The 17,841-nt window shown below is 42.8% G+C and overlaps 1 protein-coding gene across 1 annotated transcript; it reads left to right on the top strand.

Moving 5' to 3' along the window:
• Nucleotides 1–379: 379 nt before the first annotated feature.
• On the top strand, nt 380–12,133 carry barx2 (BARX homeobox 2). Its single transcript, XM_068713843.1, has 4 exons — nt 380–820; nt 6,394–6,703; nt 9,751–9,835; nt 10,256–12,133. The coding sequence occupies exons 1-4, from the start codon at nt 634–636 to the stop codon at nt 10,541–10,543; spliced, it is 870 nt and encodes a 289-aa protein (XP_068569944.1). The 5' UTR covers nt 380–633; the 3' UTR covers nt 10,544–12,133.
• The last annotated feature ends 5,708 nt before the right edge of the window (nt 12,134–17,841 follow it).

The raw sequence follows: 17,841 nt of genomic DNA, 5'->3' as shown, positions 1-17,841 counted from the left end.
TAACTATCTGTATTGATTCATGTGCTCTTAGCTTTGTATTTTGAAAATATCACCCAAGTTAGACGTTTAGTTTAGAGTCAAAACATGATAAGTTGTACAACGAATATGTAAAATAAATCATAGAGGGGTTTTGGTGGAGGTGGTGTGTGTGTGTGTGTGTGTGTGTGTGTGTGTGTGTGTGTGTGTGTGTGTGTGTGTGTGTGTGTGTGTGTGTGTGTGTGTGTGTAGGGGGGGTAGCTTTCGGGAGCTGGCCATGTGTATGTGCATGTGTACAGTAGGCGACATGAGAGAGAGAGAGAGAGAGAGGGAGGGAGAGGGGGAGAGAGAGAGAGAGAGAGAGATGAGTTCAGGGATGGTTTATATAGCAGTGGGTGTGAGCGCAGATCGCAGTCAGTTCATTACCACCGTGGCGCTCAGCGCAGCTCAAGTTGAAGGCAACCGATCTTCACCACGCCACTTCAGGGAAAAGCTAAACTGCACTTTTTGGAAAGACAAACAATGCATTGCTTAAACGCATGAACTGCACTAGTCGCACGGTGAAAAACCCGCAGAGCCTTAACCCTAACCCCCCCCCCCCCAAAAAAAACACATAATTGTGCAGCGAAGGCAGCGCGCGGCGCACAGGGACAGATCATGCACTGTCAAGCCGAGTTGAGGCTCTCCTCCCCCGGGCAGCTGAAGGCTGCCAGACGGCGCTACAAGACTTTCATGATTGACGAGATCCTCTCCAAGGAGACTTGTGATTACTTTGAGAAACTTTCTCTCTATTCGGTGTGTCCTTCGCTCATCGTCCGGCCGAAGCCTCTTCATTCATGCTCGGGTAAGAGGACTGCTTTCTGTTGTTGTTGTTGTTGTTGTTGTTGATGTCGTCAATAATTTAGACAGAAACAAATTAGCAAAGAAATAAATAACTGAAAGGCAATTATTGCATTTGCAGATTGGTGGTGAAATGAAAAAGAGATTATTTGAAAAACAATTAGGCGCATGAGATCAATTTAATTATTAATGTATGTTGTATTTAAATCAAAGAGATGATAGATTTTAATGGAGCATGGATCATTACAATGTGGATTTACACTGCAGAAAGTTTAGAGCGATGTAGGCTGTGTGAAGTGTGTGATCGGTGATGCTGGTGTAATAACAATATTTTAGTCCTATGAAGTTGAAGTAGGCCTATTTATAAAAAATAAATAAAAATCATAATTACCTGTCAGAGCAACTGTGCATAATATGGGAATATTCATATTTGTGACAATTATAAATCATCATTCATTTATAATTTAATTTCTTTAAATTAAACAAATGCATCAATGTTGGGTTTTTTTTGTCAAGAAGTAGTTTAAAATGAATCACAATTAATTTATGCTTCCTCCACAAGTTGCACCACCTTCCTCACTCTGCGCTTCACGTTAAATAAATCACTGCAGCTCAGTGTTGAAAACCAAAGACGTGCAGTAGAGTGGGTACATGTCAGTGATGCTTTGCGGTATTTGTTGAGCTGTTGAATGGCTCAATTGATGAGTTGTTTTAGTCAATGAAGTGGCAGTTGGACAGATAAAAAAGAAAAACAGTCATCAGCGGTTGCTTTAAACTGTTGTCCATTTGCCAATTTTATTTGATTAATTTTGTCATTCAGTTTGAAGGCCTTCCCTAATGAGTTATGCTGCTGCTGCTGCTGCTGGATGTTTGCAAATGGGAGGATTGTATCTTGTTAGTGCGCTACTGTGCCACAAAAATCTGTGACCTAAAGTTGTGCCCCCCCCCCCCCCCCCCCCCCCTCAAAAAAAAGGTGTCATTTACAGTGTGTTGGTGGTCCTGCCACCCTATAAAAGATGAATTATACTGCTCACGGATTCGTCTTGATTGATACGGAAGGAAATATAGAATGAAAACATTAATTTAATACACTTTAAAGCTGATTCCTTTTGAACGATAATCACTCTCCAACCAAATTGTCACCAGCCCATGAAGCGTTTCCTCCCTTTTCCCCCTCGATAAGATGGTAAGAGCGATCTAGATCTCCACTGACAGATTTCAAAGCCCTTCATCTGTGTCTTGTCTGCTGAAAACAAGCAAAATATGACAAAGCTCAGTCGGCACAGCACATGTTATCTTGTCGAAACAAAACTTCCTGCCTGATTCTTAATTGCATCTCCGGATGAATCCAAACAACTCAAAGGCTACTGCACACTCCAGTAACCATTAGGATAATTGCTCTAAAGTCTGAAATAATAGCCACTGCAATTTGATGACAGCGGTGGGTGGATAAAAATAGGGGACGCGATTCCCTCATCCCTCTGATATGGATTGGTGTATGCGAGGGGGCACTATGACTGGGCTCTGGCAACCCTCTGTTCGGCTGGATAGAGTAACCCGCCCTGCATATCAGAACACTGTGCCCACCACTTATTTGTGGCTGCGGGGGTGTGAGACACAGTATATTCCCTAACATCAATGGCTTTTAGTGCTGGATATAGAAGTTGGCAGGCTTGCAGGTCCTGGGCCAAAGACAGGCGACTGGCTCCTGCGCTGCCCCTTGAAACAGTGAAAGTTGACTTCTCTGTTCCGCAAAGGAAGGGATGCTATAACCCGCTGCTACCAGCGGAGGCCGCCGAAAGGCAGTGGTGCCAATTGTGCTGCCTGAAGGAGTTGAACAAATTAGTTGTTTGTTCTGCGGTGTATGTCACTGGTATGCCACTCAAACATACCAACATAATTGTCTTCCTGTTTTTTTTGTTTTGTGGCATTTTACAATGAATTTCAGTCTGTTTATATTTCTCTGAAGGGAAATACAGACCAACCTGTTGTACAGTTAAAGTGGCTAATACCCGAGGAGCTGATTCCCCGTCAGTTACAGCAGGATCAGAGACCATGAGCCCTGACCTGGTGCTGAACAGAGAACAACGTAATGGCAGGTTACAATATTTCATTTGGAGTCCCATCTCTCAGCAGGACCCAGGGCAGGGCTTTTAGTGGTGCTCTCTGGAAGAGGTGAGAGAGATTAAGATCAACTGTGGTGTAATCTCACTTGACAGCACGATGAAAAAAACACAACACAAAAAAGCTAAAAGCAGGAGTGTGTGCAGCCCAAGGGCCGCTGCATACTGGTTTTGTACTTCTATAGAATAAATCCAAGTGAGCAAAAGAAGTTTTCATCCCATCTTAAACCCTAATCCGCTGCAGACAATAACATTTCCCATTAAGCATAAATCCACCTTGAGAAGGTTGATTACACCCATGTCAACACACACACGGGCAAGTATGCACACACACAAAGACTAAATGCGCGAAGATGTTCCATCTTCGGTTGGGGATAATGTTCGACAAGCTGTCCACCCCCACCGCTTTCTGCTCAGCCACTGCCATCCGATTTTTCTATCTGGACAAAGGATCAGTAATGGATCAGGTCTAAAAGTAGTAGTGGAACAGGCCGATTTCAGCTGCCACAGGAAGACATGTGCGGATCCGGTTACAGATTAAATAGTTAATGCTTGTGTTTAATGTAATGCTTGGCGGGAACCTTCAGCCGGAGAAGTTTGTCAGTGTGCCTGAGGAGAAAAAAAAACACAAACGGTGACGACAAAACTCCTGACTGACACCGTCCTTCTACCATTTGTTAATAACCAGCATCAAATTGCTCCAATCGTGCCCTGTAGGTGACAGATTCTAATTCAAAGCACGGAGTTAGGACAGATGAAGAAGCCGTGTGGCCTGTTGCCCTTCCCACCTAGATAGGGTTTGATTTGCGCTCAAAGGGCAAGGCTTAAAAAAACCAAACAATACAAAGAACCCTGTTTAATTGAGCTGTCACCAGACAGTTTATTTCCTAAAACATAGCAAACATTCATGTACGCCTGTCATAGCTAAGCAATGAATCATCCATTTCAGCATCCCATTGACAAAAAAATAGAAAGAAAAGATTATAGATTACAGTGAGCAGGCTGAAGCAGGAACTATGATTCATTTGAATAGACTCGTGTCCTAATAACTACACGATCAATAGAGCGAATTGTTTGTATTAAAAAGGAATTCTCAACAAACGTTCTTGATCTATTCCGAGCAGGTATGTCTTCCGCGATGGTCACCATAAGCGCTTGTGCCGGTCCTTGCATTCCGACTGTGATTATCAAGAGTATCAGTGTGCTTGTTCATGGGGCCGATTTGTTCACTTGCAGCTACTCAAACAGTTTATTTGTAGACTATTGACAGGACACTGGCACTTGTCAACAACATGTCAGAGAGACGGCTTCGCTGTCAGTGGAAAGTCACGACGGCTGACATTCCCCTCTTTGCTCTCTCTCCCTCCCTTTCTCTCTCTCTCTCTCTCTCTCTCTCTCTCTCTCTCTCTCTCTCTGTGTCTCTCTGTCTCTGGCGCTCCCTCCGAGGGACTCTCCGGAGACAACTTCAAGCTCTCTGTTGACAAGAGATTTCCTGACAATCGAGGAGACAAACCGAGATGTTGTTTTTTTTTCTCCCCCTATTCAGTATGACACTCTCCCTTCACTTTTCTACCCAATTCAATACACGTTCATGTGAAATTCCTCACGTTCAATCAGATGATTCGACGGTATCTGAAAATCTAACATTTACACACCTGATTTACAGCGAGAAAAACGGAGAGCAATATAAACGGAAAGGTATAAAAGCGTACAACCAGAGAGAAGAGGTCTTCTTGTCTAGACTTGTTGCAATAGCAGCAATCTCACATTGGAGGATTAGCGATGACCTCAGCGCCTCACCATGATGTCATGATGAGCCCAAGGCAGTGTCTGGTGTGTGTGTGTGTGTGTGTGTGTGTGTGTGTGTGTGTGTGTGTGTGTGTGTCTGTCTGTTTGTGAGTGAAGAGCAACTGTGCCTACCCGGAGGTGAACTGGTGTATGTGGGGGTTATTGTGAATTTGTGCAGTCTAGTGTAAGCATCTACATTCATGTCGTCCTCTTGAGTCGTCCTCTTCTCCTTGAGTCGTCCTCTTGCGTCGTCCTCTTGAGTCGTCCTCTTGAGTCGTCGTCCTCTTGAGTCGTCCTCTTGAGTCGTCGTCCTCTTGAGTCGTCGTCCTCTTGAGTCGTCCTCTTGAGTCGTCGTCCTCTTGAGTCGTCGTCCTCTTGAGGAGTCGTCCTCTTGAGTCGTCGTCCTCTTGAGGAGTCGTCCTCTTGAGTCGTCCTCTTCTTCTCCTTGAGTCCTTGTATTCTCGAGTCGTCGTTCTTTTCTACTTCGCCTCCTTGAGTCCTCGTATTCTCAAGTCTTCTTCTTCTTCCTCTTCTCGTAGAGGAGTCTTCTTCCTTTTCTTAAGTCTTCTTCCTCTTAAGTCTTTGTCTCCGTCACATTTGTACTGAACATATTTTATCCCCTGCCTTAAGACAGAAATCAATCAAGGAACAGGAATAAAGAAAATCAAAGTCAAAGTCTGACTTGTGGGCTTTTGGGTTTTCGGTTGGGGTCGATGAGGAGATTAAGGACACAGATCCACCACAGACATTCTCCATGTTTGATAACCTCCTATTTTCTATGCTCCGCTGCAGCCTTTTATCTCCCTCTATATCTTCCACCTCTAATCCCATAATCCCCACTGTGTCCTTTCTGCTGCTCCTTATCGGCCCATGCGATACAGCCTGCGCTGTGCTCCGTTGGCTTGTAAATTTTGGTGAAGGGATTGATTTTATATTTGAAGCCGTAAGGATTTTTCTGGCAGATATTATATTCACTTTGGTTGACCCACCACATCCTCTCGACCAACCTCCTGGTCTCCTTCCCTCCCATCTTGGCTCCAGACAAGTGTTACTTTTTATTGATTCTGGCGTCTTGCTGCTTCTGTCTGTGCTGATAAAGAACAAAAGTGTGTGTGTGTGTGTGTGTGTGTGTGTGTGTGTGTGTGTGTGTGTGTGTGTGTGTGTGTGTGTGTGTGACTGCGTACATGCGCAAGAGTGAGAGAGAAAAGTTTAATAGCTGAACAGTGTTTGATTTAGTTTTTCAGGATTTTATTACGGCTCATCCTGTGTCTGCATGTGTCTGTGTGCATGTACATCATGCTGTCAGACTTTCTGTGTGCATGTGGTTTTGTGCTGGAAAGCCAGTTATTATTTAACAACCGCTGAAAAATAATCATTCATTTGAAGGGTTCAGAGAAGCGATGTAAAACACAGTCTGCGTCATTGGGATCGCAGCCCTCTACATGGAGGGGGTCAAAAGCAAAACACTTTCCACAGCAAATGCAGGTCAATTAAAAATGAACCTGACTTATGCAATTACTGGCGGTCGATAGTGCTACAAGTAAAGGTGACTGAGTGGCACATAAGAGCTCACTAAAAATAATGATTCAAAAAAGCGATATCTAATCTTCCTCCCTTTTTTTTTTTTTAACCCAGCAATCCTCTGTTTCTGTCTCTGCTCCTCCAGGCTCCTCGTCACTACGCTCCTACCCTCTCCTCTCGGTGATCACGCGGCAGCCCCCCAACCTGCCCCTCCACCTTCCGCAGCCGCCATCCCCGGTCGGAGTCCCCGCGCACCTGCTCTCCCCGCAGCATCCGCGGGGCTCCGAGCCCTCGCCCAGCCAGACGCCCCTCAGCATCAGCAGCGAGTCGGAAACGGATCGCAGCACGCCCCGCCTGAAGAAGCCGCGCCGCAGCCGCACCATCTTCACCGAGCTGCAGCTGATGGGCCTGGAGAAGAAGTTCCAGAAGCAGAAGTACCTGTCCACACCTGACCGGTCAGTGCCGCTGAGAAGCTCTCTCTCTCTCTCTCTCTCTCTCTCTCTCTCTCTCTCTCTCTCTCTCTCTCTCTCTCTCTCTCTCTCTCTCTCTGTGTGTCTCTCTCTCTCTCTCTCTCTCTCTCTCTCTCTCTCTCTCTCTCTCTCTCTCTCTCTCTCTCCTCTCCCCCTCTCTCCCCCTCTCTCCCTCTCTCTCTCTCAGAATTGCAGTAAAAGTCTGTTACGCATGAATACACAAATCAACGTGCACACACGCACACACACACACACACACACACACACACACACACACACACACACACACACACACACACACACACACACACACACACACACACTGAGAGCTGAGGCAACACATAAAAGCACATAAATAAAAGATGGTAAATCATGCCTGCTAACCTCATAGCTACCTAAAACGATTTTGTGATGCAGTTACTTCAAAGAAAGCAAACCACTGGTGCGTAAAAAGGCAAATAATACCGCAATTATTACATTTCAACCAAACTTCAGTCAGCCATATAAGCGTCACTCAGCTGTGACATTTTGATAACCTACATACCTGGTGTAGAGTGCATTTTGAAAGTACACTAGGTGCACACGCACCCACGCACATTCACAAAGCCACAACTGCAATTATCAAGCAGCGGTTCACCTAACATCATCATTTTTGATTTATCCTGCGGGGAATGTCTCATGTTATATGAATTTGTCTAAGCCAGAGCATTACCTCAGCATTCTAGTCGAGACAAGAGTAACGTTTTAACCCTGGGCCCTTCAACAGCAAAAAAAAAAGCCCCAACAAAGAAACACTGCCTTATTCAAGAAGGCGGGAACGGGGGCCAACACAAGCAAACACAAATGTATTACATTGATTTACTGCCAATCATTTCACACATGTGCAGGTGTCTAGAAAGTACATTTCTGCAGTGAGATGAAGTAATCTGCATGTTAATATCTGTGCCTTAAGTTCCATTTCGTGGGTCATTTTTTGGGGACCTGACATGAGGTTAGACTATATTTTCCAGTTTTATTGTAAGCCTCACTTTTATATTTGGTCTGCAAATTTTTCCATCATAACCACGAATAGTATTGAACCATATATATGTTGTAAAAAGCTTTCCTTCACATGCGCAAATTTGAAACTGCTTGTGAACCTTGTGAAGTCTGTACTCTCCCCCATTACTCATCCGTGTTTTTACTGAGAGTAAATCAGCGTTTGTTAGAAAACACAACTGGCTTCATGAACTGCGTCTTCATGCATTTAGATATGCAAATTGCTTCACAGTCTCGCACGTTGCATCCTCTTTGCGGCGGATCTGCTTACCACACCTAATCTGAAAAGACATTTGCATGTTTGGAATAAACTAGATTTATTTGTCATTGCATTTACATCCCATCTGTGGGGAAAACTCCCACGATGTTTTATTAAATATATCACATCTTGGCTTGCCTGGAGCTGTTGGGAAGGCGCCATGCCTCGTCTTAAAGCAGAAGCCCCGAGGCTGAGCACAACTCACTGATCAAAACCAACCACCCTTTGCGAATGGCTGTGCCAAAATGCTGTGTCCTGTCAAAATATCGGATTCTGACACTGTGTTGAAAATTAATTAAATACACAGCTGACGGAAAAACATCAACAGAGAAAATCCTCCTTTAAAGCCCCACATCAAAGGTGTGGCGTGCTCCCCACTTTGGTTTGTTGTGATCCAAAGATAACTTTTCTTTTCTCTCCCTTGGAACCTCTGCAGCTTTGAATTGAGACTCCACAGGCGGGGGCGGGAGGAACCCAAACCAAAAATATCCCTGAAAAAAAAAAAAGACTTAATTATTTATATATGGCATCAATGATTATATACAGCTCCCAATTATAATAATTAGTGTCACAATAATCCTCAGTGTCATCATCGTCGTTATGAAGAAAGGTTTTCAGCTACACCCAAGATTCCCTTGTGAAAGGTGTGAGAATGGAACAAAATGGCAGTCCTGCAGTAGCCAGGAAGGAGTAACTGAAATACTGTTTCTATTGCAGCGAGTGCGTGGTTTCTCTCCATTGAGAACTAATGACCATACATAATAGGGGTATTTTCCTTTGCTGCAATTACTTTTCCTTACCTCCTGTCGTGAACTGCTACAGACTGGGGCACGCATGCTACTGAAGCTTGACAGACAGCTTGATTGCCTGTATGTGTGGTGTTCTTTGAAGTGCAGATACATACACACACACATGAAAACCACACACAGCTCTTTATGTAAGGTATTAAGTTATGTAGAGGATCCTGCGATTCATGCAGCTCTGCTTTTTAGATTCGTCTACGTCTCGGCTTCCACTTTCACCATCAAATGAAAGTCAGTTCCTTTCACTGGGGGTGGGGTGGGGTGGGGTGGGGGAGGTGAGAATCCCTTCATCTGACTGTTAAAGACTGAGAAGAGCAAGGAAGAGGAAATCTCATTTGAAAAAAAAGAAATCCAGATAACCGCTCCTTTCCTTTACAAATGGATGCCTTGTTCACTTTATCTGTCCCTTCCTGAGATATCCCATTACACACCATCCAATAGCCCTATTAGTCACGGATCAACACATGTGGTGGATGCATTCACAATTTCCTCCGGCAGCACCTATTGTACAGGCGCCGTGTTTGGATTACGGACCTCGCTGGTACAGATGTTTCAATTCAAGCAGTGTTTCCTGAGCTGCAGGTGTACAGTGTCAAACTCGAGCTACTAGCGAATCAGCTTTGATGTGAGATTCAAAGACAGAGTTAAGAGTTTAAGAGAGGTCTTATACTGTACTTAAGCTAGCAATGCTGGCAACCTCTAGCCATGGCGCTGCGTTATATGTTTGGTGGAAAGTTATAAACCACAATTAGTGTCAAGATTCTTATCATTTCTATATTTTCCTGTCAGTGGGGGAAGGCAAGCAGCAAAGCCTGAGACGGATTCCACCTGGCGCTTTTGGGAAACGTGCAGATTTTTAAAGCGCTTCATCAAAACGGTAACTGACGATACGTCCATCTAACATGCAGTTTGTTTTGCTTGTGATTTTGCAGGTTAGACCTGGCCCAGTCACTTGGTCTCACACAGCTCCAGGTGAAGACGTGGTACCAAAACAGGCGTATGAAGTGGAAGAAAATGGTAAGAGACACAGTAAAGCCAGGCAAGTCTGGGTTGTTTTAAAAAAAAAAATACTCCTGGTATCTTAATTTGCTTAGAAGTACATTTTTTTGGTCCAAAAGTATGGCTATGATTTTGGTGCTAACTCGCTGTTTCACGTAGTGCTGATTTAAACTTAAATATTAAGGTAGCAGTACGACAGAAAGAGAGGGTGTGGTGCGAGTCGTGAGCGATGACGACGGCAGGGAGAGCAAACACTTTTGTATAAGGGTCGACAACTCAGAGAACAGAAAGGACCTGAAATCATTAAAGATAAATGAGTTCACAAGGGGCAGCCAGCAGCAATACGTCTTCTCTTAATTACTATAATAGCCAGCGTTGCCTTTGACTGCTGCTGCCATTTATTACCAGTCCACTAAGATTGTCTGTGTGTTATTCTAGGTGCTCAAAGGAGGTCACGAGGCCCCGACTAAGCCCAAGGGAAGACCCAAGAAGAACTCCATCCCCACCACGGAAGAAATAGAGGCCGAAGAGCAAAGGATGAAGGTGGAGGAAGAGGATAGGATGAGGAGGGAGACAAAGGAGGCGGCGCTGGCTCACGGAGGAGAGGCGTCTCAGCTGGAACCTCAGGATCTCAGTTCAGTAACTCACAATCCGGCCGCAGCGGTGGAGGAATTTGAGCGAGAGCTGCCGCTCCTGATGCAGTCAGAGACTCATTCAGTCAGCTAAGCGAGAACAAAAATAACCAAAGACTGATGCCAACCTGAAAACAAATAGTGCCTCAGGATCACTGTAAAAAGGCCTGTGTGGTGTTTAGATCCATTTGCTTTAACAATTTGACTGGAAACATATTGCTGGAGTCCAATCTTTACCCGACGCAGCCTTTTTTTTTAATGTCATTGTGTATTAGAAAATGTACCAAACCAAGAGCTAAAATGCTTAGACACTGATTGCACTGGTACATATTTGGCCTTTAAGAACTGTATTTGAGCAGGACCCTGGTATAAGGAGTGTAAATCTGTCAAATCTAAGGTCACGTCACTGCATCACCTTATTGCGCAACCATGAACGATCAAACTCTCTGCCGATCCTCCAAGCTGCCTCACAAAGCGCATGTGCCAAAATATCAAGATTTGCCTTATCGTAGTGTCTCTATGTATCTGTGTATTACAAATCACTTCACTGCCAAAAACTACATCATATTTAATGGCTACAGTGCCTTGTCGGTCTCAGAGGAAAGCTTTTAAAGTGTTGATGAAATAACTATCAAATGCAAGTATATTTTTTACAGTAGTTTTTGATTACAAGTCCCATTTTTGGAGACAGAGTTGTAAAGTTTTGAAGAGCACCTCTATGTTTACTGTGGAGTTCCTCTAAACTGCTTTAAGGCGCAATTGCTTCATTATTTGGTGAGTAAAGCGTACATTTTTTTTTTTTTTTAATCTGAAAAAAAAAATCCATATTTCTGCCAAGCCATACACTGTATCATACTGTAGAAATGTGTATAAAGTTTAAAATATATGGTCTTTCAGATATATAGGTAAAACAGTATTTTTAACTGCTGTTTTAAATTGGATTAAAATAGTTTGTATGTATAATGTTTCTGCTGTCCCTGATCTTTTTTCTCCTTTCATGGGAGTCAGGATGACTCTACTTTCTGCCACGAGACGACTAAGACTCTTAAACTGTCAGAGATCCTCAGAGGGCATAACTTATGTGCCAAAGATGTACGGTGAAATGCTGAACATTTAAAATCTCAAACCTATTCAGCCTGCAGGCATTGCATGAGTGTCCCAAACAGTATATGTTAGACTGGCATTAACATAACAATGTCTTCAGCTGCCTGTCACTGCCTTCTTCCCACTCTCCTTTCTCCCCTCGCAAAGAATTGTAATTAAAGAGTTTCACTTTTTGAATTACACAGATTTATTTTTATTTGTTGTTGTGTCATATAAAAAGTGCAGTATTTTTCTGATGTAAATAATGTTTGTTTGCTAAGTTTGTTTGCATTTTTTTTTTTTTAAGTTTGTTTACAATCATTTTTACTATATACAAGTGTGTGTTTACATATTTAAATACACTTAATAAAACAGCAATCATTTAAATTCCACTTGGTATTATTTGGTGCAATTGCTCGGAGTTCTGGGCAATACATGTCAAATGCATCATCATGAAAAAAACCCACAAAAACCTGTGTTTTTTGATTCTATACAGATGCTGGTTTGACATGTTCTACTTTTGCATATGCAACCAGAAACTCAAAGAACAGATTATCTATTTGGGCGTGTCTCTAATAAAAATATTCATCAACAAATTAAATTCTCTTACAGGTCAGATGTACTGTCATGTCATTCTAAATGTGTGTAAATCAAACAGTTAAAGTACAACTGGCAGGTTGAAGTTCAGGCAGATCCATTACCGAGGAAGCTTTTGAAGATGTATTAGCTCTAGTCAAAGTTCGCCATAAATCACATTCAAGAGAACAAAGCATTTGAGCATTTTGTGTTTTGACATTTATCATCTTTATCTGTCGAGCAAACAAGGCGGCTTGTAAGGGCTCCTCCGTGACCCCGTGCGAGTCTGAAGTGTATTTTTAGTGGCTGATACCGGACATGGATGGTTTGTAAAGCAAACAGCACAGGATTGCAGTGAGTAATACGCGCTGTGCTTTTACGCCTTGTGTAAACATTCTAAGTATGCTTCATAGGTGTGCATTCAAACGGCAGAGGCCCCATCACTCCTTGGAAGCATTATTGAACATTTGACTCTTTCGGTCTCAGTGAATAAATTGAACTTGTTTCATCACGATAAGAGGGCATGGTTGTCGAAACGTGCCGATTTGAATGGATTCTACAAGCCCAGGCAGAGCCCTCTACTGGGATCTGACGGTCCAGGTCCACCATCCGGTCATCTTATTCCTGCATACCACGACGCCAAGTGGCGACCCGGGGCTACACCGGAATGACCTCCGCCTGCCTCTACCTGTGATTTGAGTAGAGTATCGCTCATAGAGTTCAATAGAAGGCGGAGCCTGTGAGAGTTGGAACTGTTTTCTACGTCCTTATTCATTTTCCATAGTATATTTGGTTGAGTATAGAAAATAGAACAGAAAACTGATCTTCCTTGACTTTTCTCATAAAAAAGTATTTTCTTTGATTTTCCTGTGCAAAATATGTTTGCTGATGGGGAATCTTATTGATTCTGTTTGAGCTAATTAAAAAGCATATTTTTAATTTCAGCACAATTGGTGAGTGTGATTACATCAAATGTGAATACATGTACATACAGTATATGACTGGGATTTGGTTTGGATTTAGTTCACTTATCAGGAACAACCTAATTGAGCAATTTTACGATGTTCAAACCTTATGGAAAGTATATGTATTTTCGAATTACAATAATAAAAGCATGAGAGTTGAATGTTTTTGGAAGCGGTATGGGGAGCACTAGTATATTAATCAATCATGCTAATAAAGTTCCGTCATTGACACAAATATGTATGAAGTGTAAAGTATGCCATGAAAGGTGCGCGCATGGATTCCTACAAACAATGCAATGCTTTTTCGTCATATTCGTCATTACCCTCTAATTATCCCCATTGCTTAAGTACTGCTTCCAACTGCCTGTTTTAAAGGCACGAGAAATATGTATTCGGTCTGTAAGAATTAATGCTAACAACTGCTGGCATATACAGCAGCTATTATTTATTTCGAATATGTTAAACTTTGATTATCCAGAATTAGCCTTGCAGCTTGCCAGGCTCATGTAGAAGTATGAACTCTGAGTCTCCCCACCTGTTCAAATTAAGACTAAAATAACAAAAGCCTTTGGAGCAAGTTCAGGGTGTCTGCCTTAATTGCAGGAACATATTCTTATTAAATATGCTTGTGAAAACACAGGGTCTGGCTGGCAGGCAGGTCTGCAAGGAACTGCACTTTGCAAGTCTCCACAGGCTGTTGAGCTCCTCCAGCCTAATTGTTGTGTGGCGAGGTGAGACACTGGCGGCCTAATTGGAGAACCTGTTATTTTCTCACAAGACCAAGTTCAGCTGTAGGTCACAGGAGTGGAGTGGTGTCAACCCTAGCCAGCTCGCCCCCCCCCCTCAACCCACTAAGACATCCATCGCACACCCTCACCTGTCAGCTTAGCGTACGCTCGGGTAGTTAGCAGGGGCTGATGTGAGAGGGGGAGTGGGCGCAGCTCATGGTGTGTCACCCTCATTTGTGTCATGACAGAGGAAGTTATCTCTAAATGTTGAGTGCAGGAGCAACAGCAGGGCTTACTTATGTCAATAAAGGTGGAGGCTTTCTACAACATGCATAATGCTCCCCATTGTCTTCAATAACAGTGGAAGAGAAGCAGTAATCATCGGCAGTGTCACGGGGATCGCCTCCTCTCCGAGGAGCGCGTGTTAGAAATGTGGCTGACTGTACCGGTTGCTATGATTCTGTTGAGCAAGATCGTGTGTTAAAGCGAGTCTGCCTGGTGTAAAACTTTGTCAAGGCTCTAGTTGTAAAACTCCTACTAACAAACACGTGTGGCTCAGATTATTCAACCTATAGAGCAAGGAATCTCAATCTGCATGTGTCCTTCACATATCTCAAGATCTGTTTATCTGATCTACGTCACCCAAGTACGAGCAGTTTCAAAATTTGGTTCCGGTTTATGCAGCGGTGTTGTCTGTCTTATCACAACTTCCTCCTATCATAATGGTTAATTGACAGGCCTTTGTGCATAGTTCATTTCAGATCCTAATGTCTTGACCTGATTCTTATGTCACATCAGAATATGTCTAGGAATGGCTTTAAAAGTTCTGCTACACTTGTAGATGAAGTCATTGTGTGCATCATTGAACTGACTATGTTCTTTGCATTCATTCATTCATTCATTCATTCATTCAGTTGTACACCTTTAACTTTGATTGAGTTAGTACAAGTAAAAAAAAATGCATTAAAGATACAGTGAACACATTCTTTCCCTGAGAAGAGCGAAGCTAATGCGGAAGTGACTTAAACTTGCATTCCCTCTACTGGCCATCAGAGGGCGTCTCTGAAGCCTGATTGTATAGAAGTCTATGAGACCTTCACACTTGATTTATTACGTCAGTGAACATTGTGAACAGCATTATGTTAATTTTGTAAATTATTGTTCCATTTAGAGTAAAATAGACAATAAAACAGGATCGGCTTTAGGGTGTGGCTACCTTGTGATTGACAGGTCGCCATCAGATCCGTAGACGACGCCGCTACGTCACTCTTCCGCACTCCAGATACGATCGCGTCCGTAAACTGGATGCAAAAGAACAAGATGGCGACGGACAAAATCCAAAATGGCTGTGGCCAAAATGCCGAACTTGAGGCTTCAAAACCGCAGTCCATCCAGCTCTTAATCTACTTCTTATAAACAGTCTATGGTTTAATCCACAACCTGTTTGCTAACAACAGAGAGATGTCCCAAGTACAACTACCTACATGTAGACGTCACGCACCATCTATTGCCCACTAGAGGTCACTTGCACAGATATAAGCAAATAGAAGATGAATGTACATTCCAGATGAATGGAAGTCAATGTACATGCTTACTTTCTTTTAAAAATCGATGTCAAAGAGCAGGACCTCCACCATGTTGAGATAGTGTCTGAATTGTTTTCCCAGAAGAAGCATCTAAAATGTAAATTAACAACTGGGAAACAACCCAAAGAAGCATTCATGTGTTGCCAGGACCTTATGAATCGGATTTTCTTTTGAATCACTTCCGTCATTTACGCAATCATCCTTAACACAGATGCTTTGGCACTAAGTGCCCAAATCATTTCTCAGTTCATCCCCTGTTGATGTACTGTGGGATCTTTCAGCCTAATGCATTTAGTGCTTTAATCACAGTGCTGCCCGCCTCCCTGTCGTCTTTTGATAGCTCATGCTCTGGTCAACATGTCTGGGAGACGACGACACTGCCTCCCACCTCCAGGCTCTCAAGCTCATAAATCAACCAGTAAGCACGTGTGTGTGTGTGTGTGTGTGTGTGTGTGTGTGTGTGTGTGTGTGTGTGTGTGTGTTTTGCTGCAGGGATATTGAAGGGCTTGTTATGGAAGTCATGATTACTAGCTCAGAGATGTACATCCGCCTGCTGAGGAGATGGGCAGTAATAGACCTGTCAGTTGACTTTTACTCCGGAGCTACCGTGTGCTGCTGTGTCCAAATTACTGCCGACTCCCCCAAACCCCACAGACCTCGTCTACGATCCCAGTCAGTAATGACTTAACCCCCACACTGGTAACGGCCTATACATGCGTGGACGTAACGGAGATACCAGTGAGTTTGAAACGTTTTGCTCCTTAGTTGTAAATCATCTAAACTTCAAATTTTTTTGCGAAGCATATTTTATTGCGTGTCTTTAGTTTTTTGTTTTTTTATCTTTTTCAATTGAAGAGAATCAAAGCTCAAAAGGTCCACTGATTGTTCAATGATTCAGAGCTTTAAAGCCAGCCAAGTCCCCTTGGGAGTTGCCTTCAACTGTTCTGCACCTCTTGATTTACGTCTACTGACAACGTTTTACCTGCTAATGCAGGATGTACTGTGCCCTCGATGTAAGTAGGCGGAGAGGGAGGGTGTGGCGGTGAAGGTGATAAATGGGCCTGTAGCAAGTTTTGTTTGCGCCTAAGTCTAACCCTTACTTAAAATATCTTAATAATACTGCAGTCACCAGATAATGCAATGGAACGTTATCTGTGTTTTCGCAGAACCTGAATGGAACTGGCTCAGGTGTCATCATGTGAACTAAATGTGAACTTTCAGTCGTGACAGCACAAATTGTTCAGTCAATCACAGTTTGATATTTTTAGCCCTATGTTTCCAATCACTGAAAGTCTCAGGATTCTTAAAACTTGTTTGAAACTTTGACTCCATTACGGTGAACATCACTCCAACCCTTTTAAACAAAAAAAAAATAGACAATAGACAATGTTTATTATGATGTGAAGGAAGAGTCTATATATTTTTCACATCCTGTTAAAAGGAATGGAAGCGAGCGGCTGCCTGAGAAGGTATTAGAATACAATGAGTTCATAGGACAACCCCAGCAGCCACATTTGAAATGATCTGAACCTCCGCTTTGGAAGTAAAAACAAATGTTAAAAAGGTTAAAATAATTACTCAAATTGCCCATTGCATTTGTTCATTATATTTTGGAGAGAGAGACTTTATTTGAAGTTATTCACATTCATGGTGCAACTGCAAAGCGGGTGGTTGCAACTTGCTATATTGGTTATCAAAGATGTTCCAAGGAATATCAGTTTCATCTGACAATCATTTTCTTTAGCTAACTGTACTGGGCACTTGTCTGAAACTGTTGTCACCACCTAAACAATCATTGTATGTCCTACGTTATTGTTGCTTTCCACATACCAGCAACACAGTTATAATATGGAATAATGGTCAAAAGTAGAAAAAAGAACAGAGTCCCAGGTTTAGAATTAAACACATCAGGCTCATCACAACTTTACTAAATGTTTCATGATTGATGATTAATACTGCAAACCAAGAAGTTCATGTGAAAGCCAGAGACCCACATGTTTTGTGATTTCAGAAAATATTATTTGTAAGACAAAATGCTTACAAACCAGAGCAACAACTGAATAGATGAAATCCAAAGTGAGACAAGGGCTATGTGGGTGGTGCGCACTGTCAGAGTTTCTCACTGTGATAGTAACTCATTCTCAGGGACAGCTGAGTTCAAGGGAGTCATCCATACAAAATCCAACAAAGCCTGCTGTTCTTTTTTCCTTCCGTGACCTGGTCTGGCCTTTGAGAGATGTACTCTCATTTACCATTTAAGTCAAGGAATTTCACGGTGCTCTGCCTTGCTTTGCTTTACAGTAACAAATCAAACCTTTCAGATAGAGAGTAATGGCGTACAAGAGAGAATGTTTACAGCTGGCGGCAAATCAATTACTGACAAGATACTGTATAGCTAAAAAAAGTTGCGTCTGTCAAATGTCCATGTTGAGGTAGAAACTTTCAAGTTGAAAC

Source organism: Cebidichthys violaceus, unplaced genomic scaffold (genome assembly GCF_023349555.1).
Source record: "Cebidichthys violaceus isolate CVI_PGR_0920_01 unplaced genomic scaffold, fCebVio1.0.p SCAF_1, whole genome shotgun sequence".
Taxonomy (NCBI): Eukaryota; Metazoa; Chordata; class Actinopteri; order Perciformes; family Stichaeidae; genus Cebidichthys; species Cebidichthys violaceus.
The sequence above is the reverse complement of the archived record's forward strand: the minus strand, read 5'-3'. Positions and strand labels throughout refer to the sequence as shown.